We start from the raw sequence: 25,908 nt of genomic DNA, 5'->3' as shown, positions 1-25,908 counted from the left end.
CCCACAGCAGAAGGCTCTGGAGGGTAAGTCCTTATTATTTATCACAGAACATGAAGGAGGAAGGACTGGGAAGTCAGGGACCTGGTGGGACCTGCTACCCTCAGGAAGAGTGTGTATGTTTTGTAATTATATCCACAGGTTTGGGCTATTTTGTTACAGGGCTCACTACTGATAATCAGTGACAAAGGTTTGTGCTGCTTTTTAGCCTACCAACGGGACTTTTAGTGCTCAGACTCAGGCTTTACAAGTTTTTCTCTTGTAAGATGTATCGAGTCCACGGATTCATCCTTACTTGTGGGATATTCTCCTCCCCTACAGGAAGTGGCAGAGAGAGCACCCACAGCAGAGCTGCCTATATAGCTCCCCCCTTAGCTCCACCCCTCAGTCATTCTCTCTGCCTGCTTAACTGCTAGGAAGGGCAAAGAGGAGTGTGGTGACAAAAATGTTAGGTTTTTATTTTCTCAAGCAAAAGTTTATTTTAAATGGTACCGGTGTGTACTATTTACTCTCTGGCAGGAAAGGGATGAAGATTTCTGCAAGGAGGATGATGATCTTAGCATTTTGTAACTAAGATCCACTGCTGTTCTCACAAGGGCTGAAGAGTACAGGAAAACTCAAAAAAGTGGAAAACAGCACACCTAAATCTTCTCTTGTGGGGCACGGAGCAACAGACTTGCCAAGTCCTCAGCACAATCACAAATTTCAAAAAACTCCAGCCACCATGATAGTTAAAAGACCTTTATTTTCTTATCCTGGGTCCCAACATACAACGTTTCAAGCCAATATGGCTCTTAGTCATGTACCATATTGGCTTGAAACGTTGTATGTTGGGACCCAGGATAAGAAAATAAAGGTCTTTTAACTATCATGGTGGCTGGAGTTTTTTGAAATTTGTGAGTACAGGAAAACGTCAGTTAGGGGAACAGTTTGCAGGCTAAACTGCATTAAGGTATGTTCAGTCTATTTTTTTCTAGACAGACTGTTATTTCTAGAAAAGGCTGGCAATATCCCCATGAGGGAAGGGTAAGCTGTATTCAGACACTTGGATAGGAATTTCAGCTTGCATGAAGGGCTCATTAGTTACTGGTGACACTGTTTGGTAAAAACGTTTTTGTTTATTCAGTAAATGATGCAATTATAACGTTTTTTTGAAGGGACTAAAAAAGTGCTGAATGTCTTTTTTACTGGTTTTGATGTTTTTTCAATCCGGTTTTGCCATTAAGGGGTTAATTGTTTATTTGCATAGCTGTGCAAAGTTACTAAGGCTATATGATACTACTGTAAAAATTTCGTTATGTTTACTGCTTTTTTACAGTGTTTTGCAGAATTTGTGCAGCTTTTTTTCTCTTAAAGGCACAGTACCGTTTTATTTCTAAGTGTTATTTACTTTGTTTACAGTGTTTTCCAAGCTTGCTTGTTACATTACTAGCCTGTTTAACATGTCTGACACCAAGGAAAATCCTTGTTCAATATGTTTGGAAGCCATTGTGGTACCCCCTCTTAGAATGTGTCCAATTGTACTGATATGTCCATAAACTATAAAGAACATATATTAGCACTTAAAAATAGAGCAATAGATGATTCTCAGTCAGAAGTAAATGAGGGTTTAGCATCTAGCTCTCCCCAAGTGTCAGAACCAGTAACGCCCACACAAGTGACGCCAAGTACTTCTAGTGCGTTAAATTCATTTATTTTACAAAAAATGGCCACAGTTATTAATACAACCCTCACAGAGGTTTTATCCTGACTGCCTGGTTTTCAAGGAAAGCGGGATAGCTCTGGGTTAAGGAAAAATGCTGAGCAGTCTGACGCTTTAGTAGCCGTATCTGATATGCCCTCACAATGCTCTGAGGTAGGGGTGAGGGATTTGTTATCTGAGGGAGAAAGACGCTTCCTCAGACAGATTCTGATATGACGGCCTTTAAATTTAAGCTTGAACACCTCCGCTTATTGCTCAGGGAGGTATTGGCGGCTCTAGATGATTGTGACACTATAGTGGTCCCAGAGAAATTGTGTAAGATGGATAAATACTTAGACGTTCCTGTTTACACTGATGTTTTTTGTTTCCAGTCCCTAAGAGGATTGTGAATAGTATTGCTAAGGAGTGGGATAGACCAGGTATTCCGTTCATCCCCCCTCCTGTTTTTAAGAAAATGTTTCCCATATCTGACACCATGCGGGACTCGTGGCAGACAGTTCCTAAGGTGGAGGGAGCTATTTCTACTCTAAGCGTACAACTATACCTATTGAAGTCAGTTGTGCTTTCAAAGATCCTGTGGATAAAAAATTAGAGGGTCTCCTGAAGAAAATTTTTGTTCATCAAGGTTTTCTTCTTCAACCTATTGCGTGCATTGTTCCTGCAACTACTGCAGCTGCTTTCTGGTTTGAGGCTCTAGAAGAGGCTATTCAGATGGAGACTCCATTAGAAGAAATTTTGGACAGAATTAAGGCCCTTAAATTGGCTAATTCTTTTATTACAGATGCCACTTTTCAACTGGCTAAATTAGCGGCAAAGAATTCAGGTTTTGCCATTTTAGCATGCAGGGCGTTATGGCTTAAATCCTGGTCTGCTGATGTGTCATCTAAAACTAAACTTTTGTACATCCCTTTCAAAGGAAAGTCCCTATTCGGGCCTGAACTGAAAGAGATTATTTCAGACATCACTGGAGGGAAAGGTCATGCCCTCCCTCAGGATAGATTAAATAAGATGAGGACCAAGCAAAATAATTTTCGTTCCTTTTGGAATTTCAAGAGTGGCCCCGCTTCAGCTTCCTCTGCTGCAAAGCAAGAGGGGAATTTTGCCCAATCCAAGTCAGTCTGGAGACCTAACCAGGCTTGGAACAAGGGTAAACAGGCCAAGAAGCCGGCAGCTGCCTCTAAGACAGCATGAAGGGGTAGCCCCCGATCTAGGACCGGATCTAGTAGGGGGCAGACTCTCTCTCTTCGCTCAGGCTTGGGCAAGAGATGTTCACGATCCCTGGGTTTTAGAAATTGTGTCCCAGGGATATTTTCTGGAATTCAAAGGCTCTCTTCCAAGGGGGACTTTTCACATTTTTTGATTGTCTGTAAACAGACAAAGAGAGAGGCGTTCTTACGCTATATAGAAGACCTACATACCATGGGGGTGATCCGCCCAGTCCCAAAAGAGGAACAGGGGCTAGGTTTTTACTCAAACCTGTTTGTGGTTTCCAAAAAAGAGGGAACTTTCAGATCAATCTTGGATCTCAACATTCTAAACAAGTTCCTCAAAGTTCCATCATTGAAGATGGAGCCTATTCGGTCTATTCTACCTCTGATCCAGGAGGGTCAATATATGACCACCGTGGACGTAAAGGATGCGTATCTACACATCCCTATTCACAGAATTTTCACAAGGATGCTAGGGTCCCTTCTGGCGGTTCTACGACCACGGGGCATAGCAGTGGCGCCTTATCTAGATGACATCTTATTTCAGGCGTCAACTTTCCAGCTATCCAAGTCTCACACAGACATTGCGTTGGCTTTTCTGAGATCTCACGGGTGGACGGTGAACATAAAAAAGAGTTCTCTCTTCCCTCTTATAAGAGTTTCCTTCCTAGGGAGAAATGAAAATATTTCTGATGGCGGTCAGAAAATCAAAGCTCTTAACCACTTGCCGAGCTATTCATTCCATTCCTCGGCCATCAGTGGCTCAGTATATGGAGGTAATCGGAATCATGGTAGCGGCAATGGACATAGTTCCTTTTGCCCGCCTACACCTCAGACCACTACATCTATGCATGCTCAAACAGTGGAATGGGGATTATGCAGATTTGTCTCCTCAGCTGCATCTGGACCAGGAGACCAGAGATTCTCTTCTCTGGTGGTTGTCTCAGGACCACCTGTCTCAGGGAATGTGTTTCCTCAGGCCAGAGTGGCTCATTGTAACGACAGATACCAGCACAGGGCTTATGGTCTCGGGAGGAATCTCTTCTCCCGATAAATATTCTAGAACTGAGAGCGATATTCAATGCGCTTCAGGCGAGGCTTCAGCTTGCTGCGGCCAAGTTCATCAGGTTTCAGTCAGACAACATCACGACTGTAGCTTATATCAATCATCAAGGAGGAACAAGGAGTTCTCTAGCGATGATGGAGGTAACCAAAATAATCCGATGGGCAGAGGATCATTTTCATCTGGGGGAGTCAGAACTCCATCCGGAGGTATTTGCCCAGCTGATTCAGCTATGGGGCACACCCGAATTGGATCTGATGGCGTCCCGTCAGAATGCCAAACTTTCTCGTTACGGGTCCAGGTCCCGGGGTCCCAAGGCGGTACTGATAGATGCTCTAGCAGTGCCTTGGTCCTTCAATATGGCCTATGTATTTCCTCTCCTTCTATGTCTGGTTGCACGAATAAAGCAGGAGAGAGCTTTGGTGATTCTGATAGCACCTGCGTGGCCACGCAGGACTTGGTATGCAGACCTAGTGGACATGTCCTCGGTTCTACCATGGACTCTGCCAATGAGGCAGGACCTTCTAATCCAAGGTCTGTTCACGCATCCAAATCTAATTTCTCTGCGTCTGACTGCTTGGAGATTGAACGCCTGATTCTATCAAAGCGTGGTTTCTCTGAGTCGGTCATTGATACCCTGATTCAGGCTAGAAAGCCTGTCACCAGGAAGATCTTTCATAAGATTTGGCGCAAATATCTTTATTGGTGTGAATCCAAAGGTTACTCGTGGAGTAAGATTAGGATTCCTAGAATATTGTCTTTTCTCCAAGAAGGTTTGGAGAAGGGATTATCAGCTAGTTCCTTATAAGGACAAATATCTGCTTTGTCTATTCTTCTACACAAACGTCTGGCAGATGTCCCAGACATTCGAGCATTTAGTCAGGCTTTGGTCAGAATCAGCCTGTATTTAAACCTGTTGCTCCGCCATGGAGCCTAAATTTAGTTCTTAAAGTTCTTCAAGGGGTTCCGTTTGAACCTATGCATTCCATGAATCTTAAGCTTCTATCTTGAAAAGTTTTGTTTTTAGTAGCTATCTCTTCGGCTCTATATGCTATATGCTTTACAGTGTGATTCCCCTTATCTTATTTTTCATGCAGATAAGGTGGTTTTGCGTACCAAATTTGGGTTTCTTCCTAAGGTTGTTTCTTATAAGAATATCAATCAAGAGATTGTTGTTCCTTCACTGTGTCCTAATCCTTCTTCAAAGAAGGAATGTCTGTTGCACAATCTGGATGTGGTTCGTGCTTTAAAGTTCTACTTACAAGCAACTAAAGATTTCCGTCAAACATCTTCATTGTTTGTTATTTATTCTGGTAAGCGGAGAGGTCAGAAGGCTACGGCTACCTCTCTTTCCTTTTGGCTGAAAAGCATCATCCGTTTGGCTTATGAGACTGCTGGCCAACAGTCTCCTGAAAGAATTACTGCTCATTCTACTAGAGCTGTGGCTTCCACATGGCTTTTAAAAATGAGGCTTCTGTTAAACAGATTTGTAATGCGGCGACTTGGTCTTCGTTTCATACTTTTTCCAAATTTTCCAAATTTGATACTTTTGCTTCTTCGGAGGCTATTTTTGGGAGAAAGGTTCTACAAGCAGTGGTGCCATCCGTTGAAGGTCCCTGTCTTGTCCCTCCCTTCATCCGTGTCCTAAAACTTTGGTATTGGTATCCCACAAGTAAGGATGAATCCGTGGACTTGATACATCTTACAAGAGAAAACATAATTTATGCTTACCTGATAAATTTATTTCTCTTGTGATGTATCGAGTCCACGGCCCGCCCTGTTTATTAAGACAGGCATCTATATATATTTTTATTTTTAAACTTTCAGTCACCACTGCACCCTATAGTTTCTCCTTTTTCTTCCTAGCCTTTGGTCGAATGACTGGGGGGTAGAGCTAAGGGGGGAGCTATATAGGCAGCTCTGCTGTGGGTGCTCTCTCTGCCACTTCCTGTAGGGGAGGAGAATATCCCACAAGTAAGGATGAATCCGTGGACTCGATACATCACAAGAGAAATAAATTTATCAGGTAAGCATAAATTATGTTTTTTTATCAGGGCCGGATTGGGAATAAAAAGCAGCCCTGGAAAAAATTAAAGACCAGCCCTATATTTCATCGCACACACACGCACACACATTTTTATATATATACATATACTGTATGTCTGTATGTGTGTGTGTATATATATATATATATATATATATATACATATATATATATACACACACACACATATATATATATATATATATATATATATATATATATATATATATATATATACATCAGACTCCAAAGAAATGCCAGGACCCCTTTGGACAGTGAACTTATTTATTTCAATGGACCTGGTCTGGAAGAAGCTTAAGCAATAAAGTAAAAATAAAATTATGACAAAATCATAGTATTAAAAGGATTAATTTAAGTTCCTTCAGAATAAGTGTGCAGGTAGGTTAAAACCCCAGTAAAATGTTACAAATAACAGATTTAAACACTACACAGCCACAGCCTGTATAATATGTCCAGCGAAGGGTTACCTTATTTTTAGTCCAGCTCTAAAACAGATTGTCAGAAGTCACTCTAGAGGGGAAGATCGTTATCTTTATTACTGTGCTCTGCTCTTCAGTCTCCCTCCGGTTTCCCTGCATACCACGTGCAGGCACTTATTAGCCTTTAACCCTCCCTCCCACTTCCCATACGGAATAGCAGAGAAGCTAAAAATGTTTTACGGCTGCTCTCTCTGCATTGCAATTTGCAATAGAAAATGTCTGTAGGCTGATAGATAAAAAATCACCCTCTTCTCTGTGACTGACTGTACCGGCCTCAATGTGCAGCAGACATGAAAGCGTGACTGTCTCACTGGCTTCAATAAACAGTTTGAAGGAACACTGAAGCCTTGAAGTGTGTCATGCCGGCCCCAGTGTTATGCTGCCCACCGTGAAAAATCCCTGCTGGCCAATCCGGCCCTGTTTTTTATCTAGTTTATTTAATCTTATATTCTGGATATTGTTTATTTTGTCTGCTATATATATTATATATATTCAAGGGTTTATTAAGGGCTCATCCTCTAGCATTCTTTGGGGGGGGTGTTTTAGGAACTATTGCTTTTAACATATTATCCCTACGCCCTTTTTCAGTAGCATAGTTTTAGATACATTTTTAAGTTTCACTCGCTTATTTTATTCTTTGCCTGCTGGGCAGATTAAGGGTATATTTGGGGATTATTTCTTTTTCTTGCATATCCCTTACTTGCTACTGTAAAATCTTTTTCCTGGATTTGTGTTATAAGCAGTATCTCTGCTTATTCCTCGTCTATTTTTACATATTAAATGTAAGTTGTTTTTTTCGTATTACTGCCGAAATAGCTTGGTGGTTAAGTAGGCTGTTTAATAGCTGAGAGCTCTTGCTTTGCTTACCTATACGGGTGCAATTTAAAAAAAAAAAGGGGCAGGGAATTTTTTTAGAGCTGGGTCTACGCTATAGCGTGTAAGTTTGATTGAAGGTCCTAAATTCAGGCCTCTCTTGGTTCTTGCTCTTTAGATTTTCCTATGCTTTGTCTGCTATGCATACTATATGTATTTTCTCAGGAATCATTTCCTTTTTCTCTTTTCGATGCCCTGTCCGATTTGATATCGGAGGAGAATAGGATTAAGGCTCTTAAATTAGCCAATACTTGTATCTGCGGTACCAACATGTAGCTAATTAGACTAGGAGCTAAGTTGTCTAGCTTCACTGTCCTAGCTCGTTGAGCTCTGTGGTTAAATTCTTGGTTGGCTGATGTTTCTTCAAAGGCCAAGCTTTTAGCTTTACCTTTATAAGGGTACAACTCTGTTTGGGCCTGGTCTGGCGGAAATCATTTCAGAGATTATGGGTGGAAAGGGATCTTTCCTACCTCAGGACAAGAAGAATAGACCTAAGGGTCGACCGACTTCTAATTTTCGTTCCTTTTGCAACTTTAGTTGAAATAATTTTTATTGTCATGGATCACATCAAATACAACATAATAAAACAGTGTGCTGGGTTACAATGTCCTAGTATTCTTAAAACAATTAAAGTTTTCAGCACCCTGTTTATATCATTTTCATCAATTTTTCTCCCCCCTTCCCTAACTCCCTCTCCACCCCCTCCCCCCTCTTATCCCATTTCCCAAAACCTAAACTTCATAACTGTATACAAAGAAAAACCTTTAACTTTAAACTTTTCCCGTCGAGCAGTGACAATGTTGTAGATTTCTTTAGAACGCTATATCTATATTTAAGAAAGTTCCTATTCTCTCCAATTTAATTGCCCTAAAAAAGCCTTATTGGTTACTTAGTGTTGATCTGTATGTACCTACATATTTCTGTTTATTTAAAATCCAGTGTATCCACATGTTTTGGAATCTCTCATATGTCCCTTGTATCCATGCAGCTGATTCTAGCATATTATAAACATCTTCAATTTTGATCATTACCTCACCCCATTCTGGAGACCCCACTTTCCATTTTCTAGCTATACATATTCTGGTTGCTGTACATATAATATTAACCCATCTATTAGTAATTGAGTTCATTGACTCCTGGGGGATATGTAGTAAGGCCTGTGAGGCTGATAATGTAAAGGAGTCGTCTAGAATCACCTTAAATAGTTGAGAAAGCTTGTCCCATGTAGGTTGTATCTTTGGACACTCCCACCACATGTGGAAATAGGTCCCTATCCCATTACATCCCCGATAACATAATCTACTACCCTGTGTGGTGTAATGTGAGGATTTCAGTGGTGTAAGGTACCATCTATATGAGGTTTTTATTGAGTTTTCGATAAGGTCTGCCGCTATTAAGCTTCTCCTCATTGAGGAGAAAATCTGGCTCCAATCTTCTCTATCATAGGTTATAGCTAAATCTTGTTCCCATTTGTCATAAATTACCAATTTTGCTGAACTATTTGCTTCTTGAATGGCTAAGTATAAGCGTGTAATCATTTTTTTATTTCTACCGGGTGTCATTATCATTTGTTCCAGAGCAGTTTTTGGGCAGGCTGGGATGCTGCCTAGTCTATATGTATTTATAGCATGGGAAATTTGGAGATATAAAAACCAGTGCAATGTATTTGGGTGTATTTTATATCTTAATTGTGTAAATGTCAACAACTTCCCATTGTCTAGGAAATCAGCTACCCTATAGAGGCCTTTATTTCCCCACTTATCTATTTGTTTTTGAAATTCTTTTGGGAGTAGTGTACTTAGAGGTATTATAATAGTGTGTGGCAAGAGTAATTTCATTGTATGTGTTAGTGACCTCCACATAAGCTTAGAATCTTCTGTAGTTTTTAGTTTAATTATCCTCTGGTCTTTTGGATCTGAGGGTTTCCATAATATATCTCCCGGAGTGCTTAGTCTTCCAATATCTGCTTCAATACCTGGCCATGTCATCCCCTGGCAATCTTTACATAAAAGAGCATTTTGTGCCAGTCTGGCAGCATGATAATAATCTCTAAGATTAGGGACTCCTACACCTCCCAATAGCTTGTGTTGTTTTAAAATATGAGCAGCTATTCTAGCTGTTTTATGTCCTCTTATAAATTTAATCATTTCAGATTGTAGTTCTTCAAGCTCTTTTATTGGGATTTTAATAGGTAAAGCTCTAAATATATATAACAGTCTTGGTAGGACATTCATTTTAATGGCCGATAATCTGCCATACCAAGAAAAGTTCCCTTTCTTCCATTTCAATATATCTCTTCTTATAGTTTTGTAAATTGGGATGTAGTTTGCTTTATACAATGTTTCTATGGTGTCTGTGATTTGTATGCCTAGATATTTTAGGGAATGATTAACCCATTTAAAATCAAAGTTCGCTTCTATCAACTTTTGTGTGTGTGTTGGTAATGATAGAGGGAGTGCTTCGCATTTATCCGAATTTATTTTGAAACCCGAAACATTGGAAAAAATCTTCTAATAATTGGTACAACCTAGGGAGGGAAAGCATTGGTTTTGTAATTGTAAGCAAGATATCGTCTGCAAATAAAGTTAGTGTTTGTTCCCCTTTATTTAATTTAACCCCATGGATATCCTTAGAGTTGCGAATACAAGACGCCAAAGGTTCTATGCACAACTCAAATAAAAGTGGAGACAACGGACATCCCTGACGAGTTCCATTCAATATATTGATAGGTCGAGACTGATATCCCGCTGCCCTAATTGTTGCTACTGGATTCGTGTATATATTTTTGATTGCCCCCCTAAATTTACTACCGAATCCCATATATTCGAGAACTGCCATCATATATTGCCAATCTACTCTGTCAAACGCCTTCTCCGCATCCAGAGAAAGGAGCAGAGAAGGCGTTTCTGTTCCCTTCCCTTTTGCAACTTTAAAGGACAGAAGTCATCCTTCTTCCAGACCAGACCAATCCTTGGAATAAGGGAAAGCAAAACAAGAAACCTTCCGCTGACTCTAAATCAGCATGAAGGGTCCGCCCCTATCCGATTTTGGATAAGGTGGGAGGCAGGCTTTCTTTTTTTCGACAGGCTTGGATACGTGATGTCCCAGATCCGTGGGCTGTGGACATAGTATCTCAGGATTACAAAATAGGATTCAGATCTTGCCCTCTAAGGGGCAGATTTCTCCTGTCAAGACTATCCTCAAACCAGGTAAAGAGGGAGGCCTTCTTAAATTGCGAGTGAGGACCTATCCTCCCTGGTAGTTATTGTACCAGTTCCTCTAGAGGAACAAGGTCAAGGATTCTATTCAAATCTATTTGTGGTTCCCAAAAAGCCCATCCTAGATCTAAAGGGTCTCAATAAATTCTTCAGGGTTCCGTTCTTCAAGATGGAAACTATTCATTCCATTCTTCCATTGATTCAGGAAGGTCAGTTCATGACCTACACGTTCCCATTCACAGGGATCTTAACACAAAAGTTCTGGGAGCCCTATTAGCATTGATCAGATCCCAGGGAATTGCTGTGGCGCTTTATCTAGACATCTTGGTTCAGGCGTCCTCTTTTCAACTAGCAAAATCTCATAAAGAGATGTTTTTTTTATACGTTCCCACAGCTGGAAAGGAGTTCTCTAGTTCAGACTACAGAAGTGTGTTTCCTACGAACAATCAGATTCCCTGTCCATGAAGATTTCCCTGATGGATGTCAGAAAATTCAATCTTCTTGCTTTTTGCCCTTCTCTTCAGTCTGCCTTTTGTTCGTCAGTGGCTCAATGCATGGAGGTGATTGGTCTGATGGTGGTTCCTTGGACACCATTCCTTTTGCTCGGATCCATCTACGACTGTTGCAGCTTTGCATGCTAAGTCAATGGAACGGAAACCATTTGGATTTATCGCAGAGGATAAATCTGGACCCCTATCAAGAGACTTTCTCTTGTGGTGGATTTCACAGGGACATCTGTCTCGGGGCACATCCTGGATGATTGTGACTATGGACTCCAGCCTGTTAGGCTGGGTAGCTATTTGGAGTTCTATAGAAGCCCAGGGCCTGTGGTATTGGGAGAATCTTCTCTTTCAATAATCATCTTGGAGTTGAGCGCAATCTTCAATGCCTTGACAGCTTGGCCTCAATTATCTTTAGTCCGGTTGATCATTCCAGTTGGACAACATCACCTCAGTGGCTTACATCAACCACCAGGGAGGAACTCAGAGTTCCTTGTCCATGAAGGAGGTATCTTGCATTCTTCAGTGGCCGGAAGCTTGCGATTGTCTATCTGCCATCCACATTCCAGACATGGACGATTGGGAGGCGGATTTTCTGAGCAGACAGATTTTTCATCCCGGGGAGTGGGCTCTCTATCCGGAAGTTTTCTCCAGGATAACCCTCGGGGGGGGGGGGGGGGGGGTCCGCAGATGGATCTGATGGCGTCTCGTCAGAATGCCAAGCTTCCAAAGTATGGTTCAAGGTCAAGAGATACTCAGGTCGCCCTGATAGATGCTTTGGCGGTTCCTTTGGATTTCAGTCTAGCATACCTGTTTCCTCAGTTTGCTCTCCTTCCACGAGTCTTTGCTCGTATCAAGCAGGAGAGAGCGTCAGTGATTCTAATAACTCCCGCCTGGCCTTGCAGGATCTGGTGAAAATGTAATCTCTTCCTCCTTAGAGGTTTCCTCTGAAGAAGGACCTTCTAATCAGGGTCCATTCCTCCATCCAAATCTGTATTCTCTGAAGCTGACTGCTTGGAGATTGAACGCCTAGTTCTGTCTAGATGTGGTTTTTCGGAAGCGGTCATTGATACTATGCTTTAGACTCATAAACCTGTTACTCGCAGGATTTAACATAAGGTATGGCGTAAATACCTTTTTTGAGCAAAGCTAAAGGTTTTTCCTGGAGTCGGGTGAGGATTCCCCGAATTTTATCATTTCTTCAGGATGGCCTGGAGAGAGGGTTGTCAGTCAGTACTCTGAAGGGTCAGATTTCTGCACGGTCTATTCTTTTGTACAAACGTCTGGCTGATTTACCAGATGTTCAAGCTTTTGTTCAGGCCCTGGTCAGAATCAGGCCTATGTTTAAACCTAAATAAAACGAGAGAAGCGCTCAACCTGGGAACGAACAATAGCATAATAGCTTGTTCTATGGCTAGTTACCACCCAAGAAGCAGCCTCTTTTTGCTCAACATGTGCCTTTTCACAGAGAAAAAATTTCCTGAAACATATCAGTCCGATCCTGACTTAACAGTACAGTCCAGCCCCGAAATACCAGGCAATCCCTCTCTGAACGAAAGAAACAACAAAACCCCAGACATACGTTACGGCCTATTGTGGGCCTCGTCAGTGAGGTGCAGCCATATCCCTCTAGGCATACTGAGCAACAGGTCCATGTCTGGATTCCCGCATCACACTTAGGGAGGCTTCCAAAAGTGTCATAATTTGCATAAATAAAAAAAATGTTTAAACCTGTTGCTCCTCTTTGGAGCCGTAACATAGTTCTTAATGTTTTGCAGCAGGCTCCGTTTGAGCCGTTGCATGTTGTTGATTTAAAATTGTTATCTTGGAAAGTTTTGTTTCTCCTTGCTATTTCTTCTGCTCGCAGAGTTTCTGAGCTTTCAGCTCTGCAGTGTGATTCCCTATATCTTATTTTTCATGCAGATAAGGTGGTCCTTCATACTAAATTAGGGTTTCTCCCTAAGGTGGTGTTGGATTGAAACATTAATCAGGAAATTGTTGTTCCTTCTTTTTGTCCTAATCCTTCTTCTCATAAGGAACGTCTTTTGCATAGTTTGTATGTTGTGCGGGCTCTAAAATTTTCCTACAAGCTACTAAAGATTTTCGGCAAATTTCTGCCCTGTTTGTTGTTTTCTCTGGAAAGCGTAAGAGTCAGAAGGCCATTTCTACTATTTTTTCCCTCTGGTTAAGAAGTATGATTTGTTTTGCTGGACAGCAGCCTCCTCAGAAAATTACGGCTCATTCCGCTAAGGCTGAGTGTCTCCTATTCTTGGGCTTTCAAAAATGAAGCCTCTGTGGAACAGATTTGCAAGGCGGCAACATGGTCCTCTTTGCATACTTTTTCCAAAGTCTACAAATTTTATACTTTTGCCTTGGCTGAGGCCTCTTTTGGGAGAAAGGTTCTTTAAGCGGTGGTGCCTTCTGTTTAGGTCCTCCTGCCTTGTTCTCCCTCCCTTTTCATTCCGTGACCTCCTAGCTTGGGTATTGGTTCCCACTAGTAATTGGAATGACGTTGTGGACTCTCCATGCCATAGGAAAGAAAACAAAATTTATACCTACCTGATAAATTTCTTTCTTTCCAGGCATGGAGAGTCCACGACCCACCCTCTATTTTATTCATAATTCGGCAGGTTTTTTTTTAGTAAACCTCAGGCACCTTTTCACCCTTGTTTCTTCTTTTTCCATTTTCTTTCGGCTGAATGACTGGGGATTATGGGTAAGGGAAGTTACATTTAACAGCTTTGCTGGGGTGCTCTTTGCCTCCACCTGCTGGCCAGGAGTTGAATATCCTACTAGTAATTGGAATGACGTTGTGGACTCTCCATGCTCGGAAAGAAAGAAATCTATGAGGTAAGCATAAATTTTGTTTTCAATTTGCTTCTATTTAATTTGCTTTGTTTTCTTGTTGAAAAGCATGCCTAGGTAGGTTCAGGAGCAGCAATACACTACTGGGAGCTAGCTGCTTATTGGTGACTGCACAGGCACTCAGTGTGTTCTACTAGCGCCCAGGAGTGGATTGCTGCCCCTTCAACAAAGGACACCAAGAAAATGAAGCAAATTTGATTATAGAAGTAAATTAGAAAGTTGTTTATAGAAATAATTATTTCATGTCCTTTTTAAGTCATTCATTAAAATATACAGGGTTTTTTAACAGACCCAACAATAGTGTTTGTCACTGTATCTGTAATAATACATAGGTGGTGATGACATATTTTCTTCCCTCTGCTCTGACACATTATTTCTACACTTCCCTAACACCACCACTCTTTCAAAATTTCTTCTCCTTGTTCACTTTCTTCTCCCTAGAGTCATGCAGTAAAGTGAATAAAGTATCAAGACAAAATGAGTGTATATGAAAGAGAACCGAGGGAATAGGGGAGATGATAGTGAGCAGTTGGAGGCTTTGGTAAGGTTCGGATAAGGATGAGTTTAGGAGGGAGTCATAGAAGTTGTTGCTAATACATGCTTTGCATTTTCTGCTCCATGCAAATCGTTTTAGGACTGGCAGAGAGAAAAGTGAAGAGAGTTTGGCAAGAGCGCAGTAATCTCCACTTGTAAAAAGGGGTTGTGTATGTGAGCAGAGAGAGCATAACAAACCTCAAAATCAGATGGTAACATTAGAACAACGGTGTAGTCTGCTAGCCATTGTGTATTTAATTGTCATATGTGGGATTTGTTTTTTATGTTTTCTCCCTACGTTCTTTGTAGGAAGCAGACTTGGTCACTACTCATGAATTGGGTCACAATTTTGGTTCCGAACACGATCCTGACAGCTTGGAGTCCTGTGCTCCCAGCGAAGATAAAGGAGGAAAATTTGTCATGTATCCTATAGCTGTGAGCGGAGACCATGAAAATAATAAGGTACATTTTTTATTTTTTTGTCCTTGTCATCTTGATTAATAATTAATAAGCTGATACTTTTTAGTGCAGTGAGAAATTTGAAGGTCTGTTACACAAGAGGGGGAATATAGTACTTAAAAGTCTGTATATCTTTTGTTAACTTGTTGGGGACTCTGTCTATGATCTTGCAAGTGGTTCCTATATAATGTGCCATCATCACCCATACAGCATGATCATGCAGGAGCCGTCAGGATGGTGTGGAGGGTTCTCCATCATGTATGTGTTCCCTTTTTTTATTTGTTTTTGTCTACAGTTCCATGTACTTTTTCACATGGTCTAATCCAGTTATGGAATACTTCACCCAAAAGAGCAATTGCACTAAGATCGTTGCCATCCAAAATTCGTTGTTAAAGAAACACGAAACCCAAAAGTTATCCTTCATGATTAAGATAGTGTATCTAATTTCCTTTGTTTTCTTGGTATCCTTTGTTGAAAAGCATACCTAGGTAGGCTTAGGAGCAGCAATGCACTAGTGGCAGCTAACTGATGATTGGTGGTTGCACACAAATGCCTCTTGTCAATTGTTCACTCGAGATCCAGCTAGTTCAAAAGATACCAAATTTAATAATATTAGTAAATTGTAAAGTTGTTTAACTCCTTCAATGCGCATGACAAGGCGTTCTCGTTGTGCACCTGTAGGAGCATGATAAGCCCTTTTCGTCATGCAGGGGGATCGCTGATCAATAGCTATTCCTCACTACCGGGGATCGTTGGTGGCCTAGTGGGTGATGTCACAAATGGGGCAGAACCAGAAAGCTCACTGTAGCTGCAATGGCGCTGGATGGGGAGAGGTTCTTCAAACCCCTTGATCTCCACTCCCATAGCAACTACAGACCTCCAAGACCTCACACAAAATATATTTTAAAAATTAAGTTGAAAAAACACATGGTGATTTGCTTGGGAATGGCTCATTCTATGTGCAATAAAAAATATCTGGTATGTGCAGAGACCCCTAATAAAGTGTATTTTCTAGATGTCCCTTGCTCAATTTTTTTTTAAAGTTTGTCTGTATAGTCAGGTGATCACTGTGGTAACAGTGAACACCTTGCAAGAAAAAAAGGGCTTTTATTTCTTTTCTGAACAATGGGGCCTATCTAATTTATATAATAACCCCAAAAGCCCGTATGGGCCCCTATTTCACATGCCCACATGATGACAATTTAGTAATGTGATCACTTGGCCATTTTTAATATTATTTATGAAAATTTAAGCTATATCATTTGCCATGAATTATAAATGGTAATAATGGTCTATTGTGAATCTGCTGAAAAAAATGATATATAATTTGCGTGGGTGACTCACTAAAATTTGACTTACAAAAGGGTTTCAATCTAGGTAGCAAAAAAGCTCAAAATTGGCTCAGCTCTGTGGTGTGAAAAAAGGCTTAGCAGCGAAAGGGTTAATTTCTTCTGTTATGTGTGATCAGTCCACGGGTCATCATTACTTCTGGGATATAACTCCTCCCCAACAGGAAATGCAAGAGGATTCACCCAGCAGAGCTGCATATAGCTCCTCCCCTCTACGTCAGTCCCAGTCATTCTCTTGCACCCAACGACTAGATAGGATGTGTGAGAGGACTATGGTGATTATACTTAGTTTTTATGACTTCAATCAAAAGTTTGTTATTTTAAAATAGCACCGGAGCGTGTTATTACTTCTCTGGCAGAGTTTGAGGAAGAATCTGTCAGAGTTTTTTACTATGATTTTAACCGGAGTAGTTAAGATCATATTGCTGTTCTCGGCCATCTGAGGGAGGTAAAGGCTTCAGATCAGGGGACAGCGGGCAGAGGAATCTGCATTGAGGTATGTAGCAGTTTTTATTTTCTGAATGGAATTGATGAGAAAATCCTGCCATACCGTTAAAATGACATGTATGTATACACTTCAGTATTCTGGGGATGGTATTTCACCGGAACTACTCTGTTAAAGGTCACTAATCCTTTTTAATAACTATTTATCATGTTAAACGTTTTTGCTGGAATGTAGAATCGTTTACATTGCTGAGGTACTGTGTGAATAAATATTTGGGCATTATTTTCCACTTGGCAGTTTTTTTGCTTTAATTGTGACAGTTTCGTTTCTCTTCACTGCTGTGTGGGAGAGGGAGGGGCCGTTTTGGCGCTCTTTGCTACGCATCAAAAAATACCAGTCAGTTACTTTTATTTTTCCTGCATGATCCGGTTCATCTCTGATAGATCTCAGGGGTCTTCAAACTTCTTTGAAGGGAGGTAAATTCTCTCAGCAGAGCTGTGAGAATTCTTATAGTGACTGTGAATAAAAACGTTGCTTTGTATTTTTTATGTCAAATTTAATTATTGTTATTTTACTAATGGGAACAAACCTTTGCTAAAAGTTTTGTTGTTTTAAAGTTTGATGCTATAACTGTTTTTCAGTTCACTATTTCAACTGTCATTTAATCGTTAGTACCTCTTTGAGGCACAGTACGTTTTTTGCTAAAAAAGATTATAACCAAGTTGTAAGTTTTTTGCTAGTGTGTTAAACATGTCTGACTCAGAGGAAGATATCTGTGTCATTTGTTCCAATGCCAAGGTGGAGCCCAATAGAAATTTATGTACTAACTGTATTGATGCTACTTTAAATAAAAGTCAATCTGTACAATGTGAACAAATTTCACCAAACAGCGAGGGGAGAGTTATGCCGACTAACTCGCCTCACGCGGCAGTACCTGCATCTCCCGCCCGGGAGGTGCGTGATATTTTGGCGCCTAGTACATCTGGGCGGCCATTACAGATAACATTACAAGATATGGCTACTGTTATGACTGAAGTTTTGTCTAAATTACCAGAACTAAGAGGCAAGCGTGATCACTCTGGGGTGAGAACAGAGTGCGCTGACAATGCTAGGGCCATGTCTGATACTGCGTCACAGCTCGCAGAGCATGAGGACGGAGAGCTTCATTCTGTGGGTGACGGTTCTGATCCAAACAGATTGGACTCAGATATTTCAAATTTTAAATTTAAATTGGAGAACCTCCGTGTATTACTAGGGGAGGTCTTAGCAGCTCTCAACGATTGTAACACCGTTGCAATACCAGAGAAACTGTGTAGGTTGGATAAATACTTTGCGGTACCGGCGAGTACTGACGTTTTTCCTATACCTAAGAGACTAACTGAAATTGTTACTAAGGAGTGGGATAGACCCGGTGTGCCGTTCTCACCCCCTCCAATATTTAGAAAGATGTTTCCAATAGACGCCACCACTCGGGACTTATGGCAAACGGTCCCCAAGGTGGAGGGAGCAGTTTCTACTTTAGCTAAGCGTACCACTATCCCGGTGGAGGATAGCTGTGCTTTCTCAGATCCAATGGATAAAAAATTGGAGGGTTACCTTAAGAAAATGTTTGTTCAACAAGGTTTTATATTACAACCCCTTGCATGTATCGCGCCGATTACGGCTGCGGCAGCATTTTGGATTGAGTCGCTTGAAGAGAACCTTAGTTCATCTACGCTAGACGACATTACGGACAGGCTTAGAGTCCTTAAACTAGCTAATTCCTTCATTTCGGAGGCCGTAGTACATTTAACCAAACTTACGGCTAAGAACTCAGGATTCGCCATACAGGCACGTAGGGCGCTGTGGCTAAAATCCTGGTCAGCTGATGTTACTTCTAAGTCCAAATTACTTAATATACCTTTCAAGGGGCAGTCTTTATTTGGGCCCGGTTTGAAAGAGATTATCGCTGACATTACAGGAGGTAAGGGCCACGCCCTACCTCAAGACAAAGCCAAAGCTAAGGCTAGACAGTCTAATTTTCGTCCCTTTCGGAACTTTAAAACAGGAGCAGCATCAACCTCCACTGCACCAAAACAGGAAGGAGCTGTTGCTCGTTACAGGCAAGGCTGGAAGCCTAACCAGTCCTGGAACAAGAGCAAGCAGGCCAGGAAACCTGCTGCTGCCCCAAAGACAGCATGAACCGAGAGCCCCCGATCCGGGACCGGATCTAGTGGGGGGCAGACTCTCTCTCTTCGCCCAGGCCTGGGCAAGAGATGTTCAGGATCCCTGGGCTCTAGAGATCATATCGCAGGGATACCTTCTAGACTTCAAATTATCTCCCCCAAGAGGGAGATTTCATCTGTCAAGGTTGTCAACAAACCAGATAAAGAAAGAAGCGTTTCTACGCTGCGTACAAGATCTGTTATTAATGGGAGTGATCCATCCGGTTCCGCGGTCGGAACAAGGACAAGGGTTCTACTCAAACCTGTTTGTGGTTCCCAAAAAAGAGGGAACTTTCAGGCCAATCTTAGATTTAAAGACTCTAAACAAATTCCTAAGAGTTCCATCGTTCAAAATGGAAACTATTCGGACAATCTTACCCATGATCCAAGAGGGTCAGTACATGACCACAGTGGATTTAAAGGATGCTTACCTTCACATACCGATCCACAAAGATCATCACCGGTATCTAAGGTTTGCCTTCTTAGACAGGCACTACCAGTTTGTAGCTCTTCCATTCGGACTGGCTACGGCTCCAAGAATCTTCACAAAGGTTCTGGGTGCCCTTCTAGCGGTACTAAGACCGCGAGGGATTTCGGTAGCTCCGTACCTAGACGACATTCTAATACAAGCTTCAAGCTTTCAAACTGCCAAGTCTCATACAGAGTTAGTTCTGGCATTTCTAAGGTCGCATGGATGGAAAGTGAACGAAAAGAAGAGTTCTCTTTTTCCTCTCACAAGAGTTCCATTCTTGGGGACTCTTATAGATTCTGTAGAAATGAAGATTTACCTGACAGAAGACAGGTTAACAAAGCTTCAAAATGCATGCCGCGTCCTTCATTCCATTCAACACCCGTCAGTAGCTCAATGCATGGAGGTGATCGGCTTAATGGTAGCGGCAATGGACATAGTACCTTTTGCACGCCTACACCTCAGACCGCTGCAATTATGCATGCTAAGTCAGTGGAATGGGGATTACTCAGATTTGTCCCCTACTCTGAATCTGAATCAAGAGACCAGAAATTCTCTTCTATGGTGGCTTTATCGGCCACACCTGTCCAGGGGGATGCCATTCAGCAGGCCAGACTGGACAATTGTAACAACAGACGCCAGCCTACTAGGTTGGGGCGCTGTCTGGAATTCTCTGAAGGCTCAGGGACTATGGAATCAGGAGGAGAGTCTCCTTCCAATAAACATTCTGGAAATGAGAGCAGTTCTCAATGCCCTTCTGGCTTGGCCCCAGTTAACAACTCGGGGTTCATCAGGTTTCAGTCGGACAACATCACGACTGTAGCTTACATCAACCATCAGGGAGGGACAAGAAGCTCCCTAGCAATGATGGAAGTATCAAAGATAATTCGCTGGGCAGAGTCTCACTCTTGCCACCTGTCAGCAATCCACATCCCGGGAGTGGAGAACTGGGAGGCGGATTTCTTGAGTCGCCAGACTTTTCATCCGGGGGAGTGGGAACTTCATCCGGAGGTCTTTGCCCAAATACTTCGACGTTGGGGCAAACCAGAGATAGATCTCATGGCGTCTCGCCAGAACGCCAAACTTCCTCGCTACGGGTCCAGATCCAGGGATCCGGGAGCAGTTCTGATAGATGCTTTGACAGCACCTTGGAACTTCAGGATGGCTTATGTGTTTCCACCCTTCCCGCTGCTTCCTCGATTGATTGCCAAAATCAAACAGGAGAGAGCATCAGTAATTCTAATAGCACCTGCATGGCCACGCAGGACTTGGTATGCAGATCTAGTGGACATGTCATCCTGTCCGCCTTGGTTTCTACCTCTAAGACAGGACCTTCTGATACAGGGTCCATTCAAACATCAAAATCTAACTTCTCTGAAGCTGACTGCTTGGAAATTGAACGCTTGATTTTATCAAAACGTGGTTTTTCTGAGTCGGTTATTGATACCCTAATTCAGGCTAGGAAGCCTGTTACCAGAAGGATTTACCATAAAATATGGCGGAAATACCTATACTGGTGCGAATCCAAAGGTTACTCCTGGAGTAAGGTTAGGATCGCTAGGATACTGTCTTTTCTACAAGAAGGTTTAGAAAAGGGTTTATCAGCTAGTTCATTAAAGGGACAGATTTCAGCTCTGTCCATCTTGTTACACAGACGTCTGTCAGAAAATCCAGACGTCCAGTCCTTTTGTCAGGCTTTAGCTAGGATCAAGCCTGTGTTTAAAGCTGTTGCTCCACCATGGAGTTTAAACTTAGTTCTTAACGTTTTACAGGGTGTTCCGTTTGAACCCCTTCATTCCATTGATATAAAAATGTTATCTTGGAAAGTTCTGTTTTTAATGGCTATTTCCTCGGCTCGAAGAGTCTCTGAGTTATCAGCCTTACATTGTGATTCCCCTTATCTGATTTTTCACTCAGACAAGGTAGTTCTGCGTACTAAACCTGGGTTCTTACCTAAGGTAGTCACTAACAGGAACATCAATCAAGAGATTGTTGTCCCATCCTTGTGTCCAAATCCTTCTTCAAAGAAGGAACGTCTTTTACACAATCTGGATGTAGTTCGTGCCCTCAAGTTCTACTTGCAGGCAACTAAGGATTTTCGCCAAACTTCTTCCTTGTTTGTCGTTTACTCTGGACAGAGGAGAGGTCAAAAAGCTTCTGCTACCTCTCTCTCTTTTTGGCTTCGTAGCATAATACGTTTAGCCTATGAGACTGCTGGACAGCAGCCTCCTGAAAGAATTACAGCTCACTCCACTAGAGCTGTGGCTTCCACTTGGGCCTTTAAGAATGAGGCCTCTGTTGAACAGATTTGCAAGGCTGCAACTTGGTCTTCACTTCATACTTTTTCCAAATTTTACAAATTTGATACTTTTGCTTCTTCGGAGGCTATTTTTGGGAGAAAGGTTCTTCAGGCAGTGGTTCCTTCTGTATAATGAGCCTGCCTTTCCCTCCCGTCATCCGTGTACTTTTGCTTTGGTATTGGTATCCCAGAAGTAATGATGACCCGTGGACTGATCACACATAACAGAAGAAAAAATAATTTATGCTTACCTGATAAATTCCTTTCTTCTGTTGTGTGATCAGTCCACGGCCCGCCCTGTTTTTAAGGCAGGTAAATATCTTTTAAATTATACTCCAGTCACCACTTCACCCTTGGTTACTCCTTTCTCGTTGATTCTTGGTCGAATGACTGGGACTGACGTAGAGGGGAGGAGCTATATGCAGCTCTGCTGGGTGAATCCTCTTGCATTTCCTGTTGGGGAGGAGTTATATCCCAGAAGTAATGATGACCCGTGGACTGATCACACAACAGAAGAAAGGAATTTATCAGGTAAGCATAAATTATGTTATTGTAGGCCCTATCTGAAGCATGAAAGAAAAACTTCAGGTTTCCTTTCTCATTATGCTGTTATAAATAGGTTTTAGAAGTAGCAGGAAATGCATGTCATATTAGTTTCTGAGCAACTGGGACTGTCGGCACTTAGGAACAAGCAACCACATGTGTGAAAACTAAGGACAACATCCATTTAAAAAAACGCGGAACATAAATGTTTAAAATAACCCCCCTTTTGGATGCAAGAACGAAAAAAGTAAAGTGATTTTCACTGTTGACTATATCTGTGGTAGTAACTAGAACACTTGTGTTTGGTATTGTTAGATGTCTGACCATATGTCTAGCAACGTGGAGAAAAATAAGGGGATAACTTGTATAATGTTTGCTTCCAGTTAAAGGGACATAAACCCAATTTTTTTTTCTTTCATGATTTAGATAGAACATACAATTTTAAACAACTTTCCAATTTACTTCTATTATCAAATTTTATTTGTTTTCTTGTTCTCCTCTGTTGAAAAGCAGGTATGTAAGCTCAGGAGTGTGCACGTGTCTGCAGTGCTATATGGCAGCAGTTTAGCATCAATGTTCTACATTAGCAAGAGCATTAGATGGCAGCGCTATTTCCTGTCATGTAGTGATCCAGATGTGCACACTACCTATCTAGATATCTCTTCGACAAAGAATAACAAAAACAAAGCAAATTTGATAAAAGAAGTAAATTGGAAACTTTTTTTTAAAAAAAATTGTATTGACGCCAATCATGAAAATGTAACTGATTCCTATTTTGGGTTCAGACATATGGGGAACAGCATACTTTAATTTTAGCACAATAATTTCTCACACACAACTCCTTTTTATTGTTTCATGAAAGTATTGCCACCCCTGCAATCAATGATCTTTGAAAATCTGTAGCACCACCTTGTGTTCATTGTGTGCTTTTTATTCACTCTTGCATGTGTTCTTATTTTAATTAAAAAAAACGCATATTTATGGTATAAAATGTTTGTCCACCTCTCTTGATAGATTCCCCTTAGTTCAAGTGGTTGGTCGCAGAATGATTTGCCAAAATCCTCTGTTTATGAATTTATGTAAACCTTGGAACAATGGTAAAAAAGACTGATGTTTGAAAGCCTTATAAACCATGCTGTGTGACAGAATATGTAGATGGGGATGATGAACTAAACTTTAAATGTTTATATAGATAAAAACAAATATACTACTTTAATGTGGCAGTGCTCTTTGTGTACGGTATCCTGTGTGTGTGTCAGCATTACCAGAGTATAATTCCCACAAACTCTGCCCCTCTCATTGAGGGACAGTTATGATAAAGTAAATGGCTTTATTAAGGATGTACAGGGGTTACAATGCATTTACATAAACACACAACTTAAAAATATATTGTACCTCACTTTAGCCTCTTTAATACGTTTCAAACATGGGGGCCTTAGCTTTGTCTATAGTCCTATGGTTATACAAAACTAGGTGTATAAACATGCTACTTGTGCTGCTGTTAAACATAGGACTGCATGTTCCTATGTATTTGGATCATCACTAGTTTCTGAGGTTTGCCTTTCTGGACAAACATTTTCAGATTGTGACTCTTCCATTCTGTCTGGCCACTGCACCAAGAATCTTTACAAAAGTTCTAGGTGACTTGATTTCAGTAATAAGGTATCAGGTGGATTTCTGTTTTCCCCTATTTGGACAATATTTTGGTTCAAGCTTAATCAATACTTTTAGCAGAATCTCAACCAACTGTTATAATTTCTTCAGCTTCATGTTTGGAATATAAATTTGCCAAAACGTTCTTTGATTCCTCAGACAAAGGTGACTCTTCTGGGATTTCAAATAGATTCAGTCTCCTTGAAATTGTCTCTAACAGAGACAAGGATTTCAAAGTTAATGTCTGCTTGTCTGAATCTTCAGGCTCAGCTTTTCCCTTCAGTAGCTTCCTGCATGGAAGTAATAGGTTTGATGGTGGCAGCATCAGATGCGCAGTACCTTATGCACGGCTTCATATGAGGCTTCTTCAGCTTTGCATGCTAAATCAGGGGAACAGTGATCACTCCCAGTTATCGCAAATTATCTTCCTGAGTTCTCTTGTAAGGCAATCTCTCTCGTGATGGTTACTTCCCCAGCACATTTCTCAGGGAGCAAGCTTTGCTCGTCCTCTGTTGACTATAATTTCGACAGATGCAAGTCTGTCCGGCTGGGTTGCTATATGAGGAGTATGGGCAGCCTTGGAGGTCAGGTTGCCCATAAATATTTTGGAACTCCGAGCAATTCACAGGACTCTTCTTTTTTGGGCCCAGTCAAGGATAGAATCCTTCCTTCAGTTTGTGAGACAATGTTACAGCTCTGGCTTATATCAATCACCATGGGAACCAAGTGTTCCTTGGCGATGAACGTTCAGAGAATTCTGGATTGGGCAGAGATCCATCATTAGCATATGTTTGCTGTTCATGTTCAAGGAGGGAAGAAGATTTTCTCAGACAATCCATCCAGGGGAACAGTCTCTTTGTCCAGATGTATTCAGTCAGATTGTGAATCTTTAGGGCCTACCAGAGATCTCATGACTTCCAGGTTAAACCACAAACTTCCTCAGTATTTCTCCAGGTCCAGGGATCAAAGGGCTTTGGAGACAGATGCTTTGTGAAAGCTTTGGTCATTTCGGCTAGCCCATGTGTTTCTTCCTCTGGTTCTATTATCCAGAGTTATAGCCTAGATCCGGCAAGAGAATGCATCAGTGATTCTAATAGCTCCGGAATGGCCTCAAGCAGTTTGGTGTGCAGATCTGATTCAGATGTCCAGTTATCAGTCCTGATCTCTTCCTTCAAGAAAAGATCTTCTGTCTCGAGGTCCGGTTTACCATCCAGATCTAAAATCTCTAAGCTTGATGGCTTTGAGATTGAACGTATAGTTCTTCGTCAGAGGGGTTTTCCTGAGTTTGTTCAGGCTAGGAAACCGGTTACTAGAAGAATCTATTATAAGTGTTGAGAGCGCCTTTATTACTTGGTGTTCTCTTAAGAATTCTAGGAATCTTAAAAGAATGCTAAGAATAATTATAGAGTTTCTTCAAGATGGATTGCAGAAAGGTCTTTCTGCCAGTTCTTTGAAAGGTCAAATTAATGTTCTCTGTTCTTTTTCACAAGAAAATTGCTAATCTTCCTGATGTGCATAGTTTTTGTTCAGGCATTATCTAGAATAAAGCTTGTAATTGAAACCTTAATTTGGTTCTGAACGTTTTGCAGTCTCCTTTTGAACCTGTGCATAAGGTGGATATTAAGCTTATTTCCTGGAAAGCTTTATTTCCTTCCATAAGGCAGGGCGAGTCCACAACTTTATTCCTTACTGTTAGGAAATACACCTGGCCACCAGGAGGAGGCAAAGACACCCCAGCCAACGGCTTAAATATCCCACCCACTTCCCCTATCCCCCAGCCATTCTTTGCCTTTCGTCACTATAGGAGGCGGCAGAGAAGTAGCAGAAGATTTGAATAGTCCTGTAATGGGTATGTTCCCTTCAAGAAAGGACTGGAGTTTTAAGTAATCATGTCAACCTCTCAGTGAGAGTATTGATTAAAGTTAGTCTGGAAATGCAGGGAAAGTTTTTCTGCGAACCCATCCAGACTGTCGCCTAACAGCT

The 25,908-nt window shown here is 41.4% G+C and overlaps 1 protein-coding gene across 1 annotated transcript in view; it reads left to right on the top strand.

Moving 5' to 3' along the window:
• Positions 1-14,966, top strand: part of LOC128644546 (disintegrin and metalloproteinase domain-containing protein 17-like) — a gene marked incomplete at its 3' end in the record, with an annotated part of 63,760 nt that extends 48,794 nt beyond the window's left edge. The window contains exon 6 of the mRNA XM_053697124.1: positions 14,814-14,966. Coding sequence (XP_053553099.1) covers positions 14,814-14,966 — 153 coding nt within the window. The remainder of the gene's footprint in view (positions 1-14,813) is intronic.
• Between the last annotated feature and the right edge of the window lie 10,942 nt (positions 14,967-25,908).

Source organism: Bombina bombina, unplaced genomic scaffold (assembly GCF_027579735.1).
Source record: "Bombina bombina isolate aBomBom1 unplaced genomic scaffold, aBomBom1.pri scaffold_976, whole genome shotgun sequence".
Taxonomy (NCBI): Eukaryota; Metazoa; Chordata; class Amphibia; order Anura; family Bombinatoridae; genus Bombina; species Bombina bombina.
This window is presented reverse-complemented; position numbering and strand designations above follow the sequence as displayed.